Source organism: Sinocyclocheilus anshuiensis, unplaced genomic scaffold (genome assembly GCF_001515605.1).
Source record: "Sinocyclocheilus anshuiensis isolate Anshui unplaced genomic scaffold, SAMN03320099.WGS_v1.1 scaffold1341, whole genome shotgun sequence".
NCBI classification, from domain to species: Eukaryota; Metazoa; Chordata; class Actinopteri; order Cypriniformes; family Cyprinidae; genus Sinocyclocheilus; species Sinocyclocheilus anshuiensis.
The window spans coordinates 1,873,270-1,878,965 of record NW_015553274.1 but is presented as its reverse complement, the minus strand read 5'-3'; the positions used below and the strand labels follow the sequence as shown (position 1 = coordinate 1,878,965).

The window sequence follows — 5,696 nt, the reverse complement described above, 5'->3', positions numbered from 1 at the left end:
TAATTCAGTCAGTATATAATTCATTTTATGTCCATATTATTGAACATAGGCCTACTATTTATTTATTTAAAGAATTTTGCACAAAATTAGCATGTTAAATTGGCTTAGCATGACTGATCGATCAGTCAGTCAGTCAGTCAGTCAGTCCATCAATCAATCATTTCAGGAATTGAATGTTAAATGGAAAATTGACATCCCTTGTTATTACACTGTAAGTTTAAGTTTTAAAATAATAATTTTGTTAAAATTTTTCACCCTTTTTTCCATTAGTTGATGTGGACCCAGATCTGGACCAGGAGTCACAGGACTACCTGGAGGCTCTGGCTCAGGCCACAGGAGATCTGGAGTTTTGTGTCAACCTATGCAAGTCTCGTGTGATGATGGAGACCTGCTTTGATATCGCAGCGCCCGCGATCCCAGGACAGAGTGGACAACAGGAGATGGAGGTCTAAGAGAGAACAAAACAGGATGTTGTTTGCAAGCTAGCTGTGAGTTACGGCAAGAGCACTTCTTTTCTGGAATTGAGACTGTCCTTCTTGGAGCAACGCAACAAGTAAAGGTATTGAATAAGCATGGTTAAAAACTCCCTGAAATTCTGAGAAACAAAGAGACCGAATAGAATAAGAGCAAGACCGTGTCCTGAGATCTTCTTTAAACTTTACCAGGAAGTGCCTTAAACCCAAAAAATCCCAAGAACTATCTTTGTTTTATGATTGGTGCTAGTATTGAGACCAACTCTCCCAAGTACACTTTGAAAAACAAAGTATTTTGCATTGCAATGCAGTGTATAGTGTATTTATAAGAGCTAAAGTGTGTAAAAATATAGTTTTAAGTATTAAACACAAAAAGTTAAGAAAAAACTCCCCATACTATTGCCTTTTCTAATATCTAAATGACCACAATTAGAACTCTTTGACTTTTTTCTTCAGCGTCATGCAAAAACTTGCTTGCCCCTGATAGATGTGATGTCACTTGATTGGATAAAGATTGGAAAAGCAGTGGCACTGTCGTCTGTCTTCATTTAGTTACAGTTGCTCTGCATAAAGGCCCTGGTATACTTCACTTTCCGCGTTCCTTTTCAACTCGTGCACAACTGCGTCCGCTTAGCTTTCATACTCAACCACGGATGGACGAGCTCGACACATGCACAGTACCACCTACTTGACTCGTTCTGTCTAAGCCTTCACCTCGCGCCTGCGTAGTTGTATGCGGATCGTCCATGCAGTCACAAAAATTGGGCTGCACGCGGACAATGTGCGCGGACATCCGTCGACACTTTTGATGATGAAAATTGCATCACGAGGACAATGCGGACCATGGCGGAACACGGACAGCTGAAGTATACTTTGGGATTAATGATTGGCTCTCTGACAACATGTCATTTCCCCTGATCCAGAACTACTACTTTAACTGATTAATGCAGCTGGTGGCAAATCAGAAATTAGAGTTTGTCTCAAACACTTCTCAGGACATCAAACTGAAGTGAGTTTGTACTTACAAATTTCAGTGTGTGCTGTATGCGTTATACTGTAATGTATGCATGTGTGTGTTCTTCTCTGATCATGCAACATCCAGCGTTAAGCTGGTATCTTTTAACGTGGTAAACAACTCCACTGTATCTACCTGAGCTTCAAAAGATTATGCCTTTTTTTGCTGAAAATGTTCAGATTTACAAACGGCTATCATCTGTTGACAAATTCACAGCACAGGACTTTCTCCTCACTGTGTCCAGTGATTTATCTTCAGCCTCTGATGTTTGATGATTTTTGTTTGTCATGTTAATCCTAAAGTGTCTGGAGAGAAGCGTGACTGCTGTTTCTCATAAAGAAACAAATAGAAGAGATTATTTGGATTAGCAAAGGTTTGAAGTAGAATATGTGGCTATTTTTTACATCTTAAAATTCTTTCTTTGTTTTTGTTGTTAAACGATTCTTTATTTAAAAGAGAGAAAAACGACTCAGGCTAAGTTGCTGCATGCCATTTTTTTTTGTTCGTAAAATTAATTTTTTTCCTTTTTGTTTTGTTTGTTAGTCTGTGATTTCTACTAATAATTTAAGTTTAACCGATATGCCAAGCATTTAGACTTTTTCAACGTCTATGACATTTTACCGTTGTTCCTGCTTTGTATTGTACAGTTTTTTTATGCTTTTTAAAAACCATGTATAGACCCCTAAGTTTGCATTAACATAAAATTATGAATAAAAATAATGTTTCCTCTTTATAATTATTTGTGTGGCTATTTCATTTTTCTACATAATTATTTATTTATTATTATTATTATTATTATTATTATTTATTAAGTATTTTATTTTAAAAGAACATTCAGGTTTCTTCTGTTATAAAGGGCAGAGTACAAATCACATACAAATTTTGTACATAAGAATGTATGTGCAAAATAGACTGCAAGACTGAATGAATTCCATAATTCTGGTTTCTAACAAATGATAAAACTTTGAAAAGTATCTGTGTTTTTTATAGTTGCATTTCACTATATCTTGCATTTTACCAGGTTACCTCTTGGAGCTTATGATCATCAACATTCAATAGGAAAATAAAAGAGCTACACTGCCATTCAAAAGTTTGGGGTCAGTAAGATTTTTTTTTTTAATTAAATAAATGAATACTTTTATTTAGAAAGGACACATAAAATGAATTAAAAGTGACTATAAAGACTTTCTTTGTTACAAACATATATATATTTTAAATAAATGCTGTTGTTTTTAGATTTCTATTCATCAAATAATCCTGAAAAAAAAAGATAAGAAATTTTTCTTGAACACCAAATCAGCATATTAGAATCATTTCTGAAGAATCGTGCGACACTGAAAACTGGAGAAATGGCTGCTGAAAATTCAGCTTTGCCATCACAGGAATAAATTACATTTTAAATTCAAATAGGAAAGTAATTTTAAATTGCAATACTATTTCATATAATATAACTGATTTTACTGTATTTTTGATCAAATAAACGCAGCCTTGTTGAGTATGAGAGACTTCTTTCTAAAACTTTAAAAAGTCTTACCGAGTCCAAACTTTGAAAAATAAAAGTGTGTAATGTGATATGCCCATATAATACAAGTTACCAACCAGATGAACAAGATCACATTTCACATGTGCAGGAGAAGAGACTGTGTAATGACGACTTGAAATAAAAGCAATCGTTCACTGTGGACTTGTTAAATTTTTACTGGTCACAATAGGGCAGATGAAAAGATGCTGCAACACAGATGGCTGGAGCCAAAACAAATTTGAGAATTTAATCATACCACGGATTAATCTTCATTAGGTTTTCAACTCTATAAATGATGGTATACTAGATTAGTGATTCATTTATGCTCTTGGGTATTGTAAGTCTATAGACACAGAAGAGACCTGAGAGCTGTAAAGGCCAACAGGGCAAAATCCCTTTATGAGTGATTCCATTGGCAGGTTATTCCACCTGCTCTCTCCTGTTCTCCTCAGCAGATGGTCTCATCAAACAGACCGAGACGTTTAAATCAGTCTCTCTGAAGACATCTAGTTGTTTATCCCATAACATGTCACTGAGAGTCACCAAGTGACCCTGTCAAATTTACTGACTAGAAGCACACCGAATCTGTTCCCGCAGAAAAGCTTGGAGAATTTGATCACCCGTCATCCCTAAAGTTCTACACGTCCATTGATTGTTGGTCTCCTACAGTGAGAGCCTTTGATGCATCTCTTTCTGTATCTGCCTGCCTTCGTTCATTATGTACATCGATGGGGGAGGGCAGGTTCAAAAGCAGACAGTCCAACCCCCAGGCTCTGAATGTGATTGAGTTCTTCGTCACCCTGTGAATATGTACAACAGAAATGGACAAAATGAAGGTGGAGTCCATGGTATTTCAATTCCATCCTCTGACACAATGCTACTGCTTGCATTTATATTGAAAACTACCATAAATGGGAAAATACTTTGAAATTCATGACAGAATGCATGAATAATCTTATAAAATGAACAGTGGTGATATAAAACCACACCAATCGTGTTTTCTACAGACTGAAGCATTAGCCAAATATCAGTGTGCATATATGCGAAATATGTGGTTTTAATGCATTGAATAATGAAAAAAAAAAAAAAACATATCCTATCAACAAACTCTTAGTTTATTCTGACTGCTTCCACACTACTGTTTTTTTTCCAAGCAAATAACCATTGATTTGTTTTGTTTTGCTTTGCTTTATTTTGTTTTGTTTTGATTTTTTGTGTTTCCTTTTGCTTTTTGTGCTTTGGTTTTGTTTTTGGCTTTTGAGTTTTGTTTTGATGTTTGGTTTGCGATCTTATATTTCCTGCGCATCCCTGTTCATGAAAAGGGTACATGCATTTATTTTTGGTATGCAGGAATTCTTGTTCTCATCACACTGCCTTCTATGATGATTGAGGTTGCTGTGATGCCTTGATTGGGGAGCTGAAGCAGTGAACCAAGCAATGGGAAGTCATTTGCTATGAACAAGGCTTATTTCCTGGAGTGACAGGTCCACACTGTGAGTATGCTGTGGTGACTACACTGTCGATTCATTCAAAAGGTTGATTCATTCAGGAATGAAACATTTGACTGTTTTAATGAGTGAGTCACTGAATCATTCGTTCAAAAAACTGATTCATTCAATAAGGAAACACCGTCCTATGTGTTGCACAAAACAGTGCTGTTTGGAAATATTTTCATTGGCGAAATACAGCAAAAACAGACATCTAAAATGTAAGTAGCCTAACTTAATACTAACCTTATTAAACTTGCATAAAATCAATATTACATTTGTTATCATGCTGAAATCTGGAGGAAAAACGGCACTCTTAGTGTGATATCGGCTAGATTAACTACATTAAATGATATAAATATATAAGACATAAGCATTTTGCCTCTTGAATCTTATGGGCATTCTAAATGCGTTTTAATAGATTAAATCACACAGTGTATGCGTGCACTCTCTGGGTGTGTTTTTGTGATCTACTCGATAAAGTCAGATCGCACATCGTTAAAACAACACTTACTATTGGCGCAGACGATATATATCGCACACCCCAGCCTCGACTTGAGTGGAAAATGAAATCAACCGCGGATGTGCGAGCACTTGTTTGTTGTTTTTATTAAGAGTGTTAAAGGGTTAGTTCACCCAAAAATTTAAATTCTGAAAATTTCAGTTGTATTGCTGTCTATGCAGGGTCAGACAGCTCTCAGATTCCATCAAAAATATCTTAATTTGTGTTCCGAAGATGAACGAAGGTCTTACGGGTTTGAAACGACATGAGGGTGAGTAATTAATGACAGAATTTTCATTTTTGGGTGAACTATCCCTTTAACTGGCAAGCGCCAGACCACTGATTCGTCAAACCTGCTTTCTTGCAGTCTGTGTTCTTCCGACTTTATTTTGTAGCAAGTAACGAATATGCTTCTGGGAAATGTATCGGAGTAAAATTATACATTTGAATTAGGAAATATAGTGGCGTAAAAGTGAAAGTTGTCAGAAATATTAAAACTCAAGTAAACTACAGATTCTCCAAAAATAAATAAATAAATAAATACTTAAGTACTGTAACAAAGTGTTATTACTTTGTTTCATTACACCACTGTGTGTATACCTGTTTAGTAAATAAATTACAGAGATTATTATTATTATTATGAACTATTCCTAAGATTTCTTTGACTATTATTTAAGTAATTTAATGGTATTAAAGG

General features: G+C 35.4%; 1 protein-coding gene across 1 annotated transcript in view; it reads left to right on the top strand.

The window, feature by feature from the left end:
• kif26aa (kinesin family member 26Aa) overlaps positions 1–680 on the top strand; it is a 61,253-nt gene extending 60,573 nt beyond the window's left edge. The window contains exon 17 of the mRNA XM_016459993.1: positions 271–680. Coding sequence (XP_016315479.1) covers positions 271–452 — 182 coding nt within the window. The 3' untranslated portion in view covers positions 453–680. The remainder of the gene's footprint in view (positions 1–270) is intronic.
• The last annotated feature ends 5,016 nt before the right edge of the window (positions 681–5,696 follow it).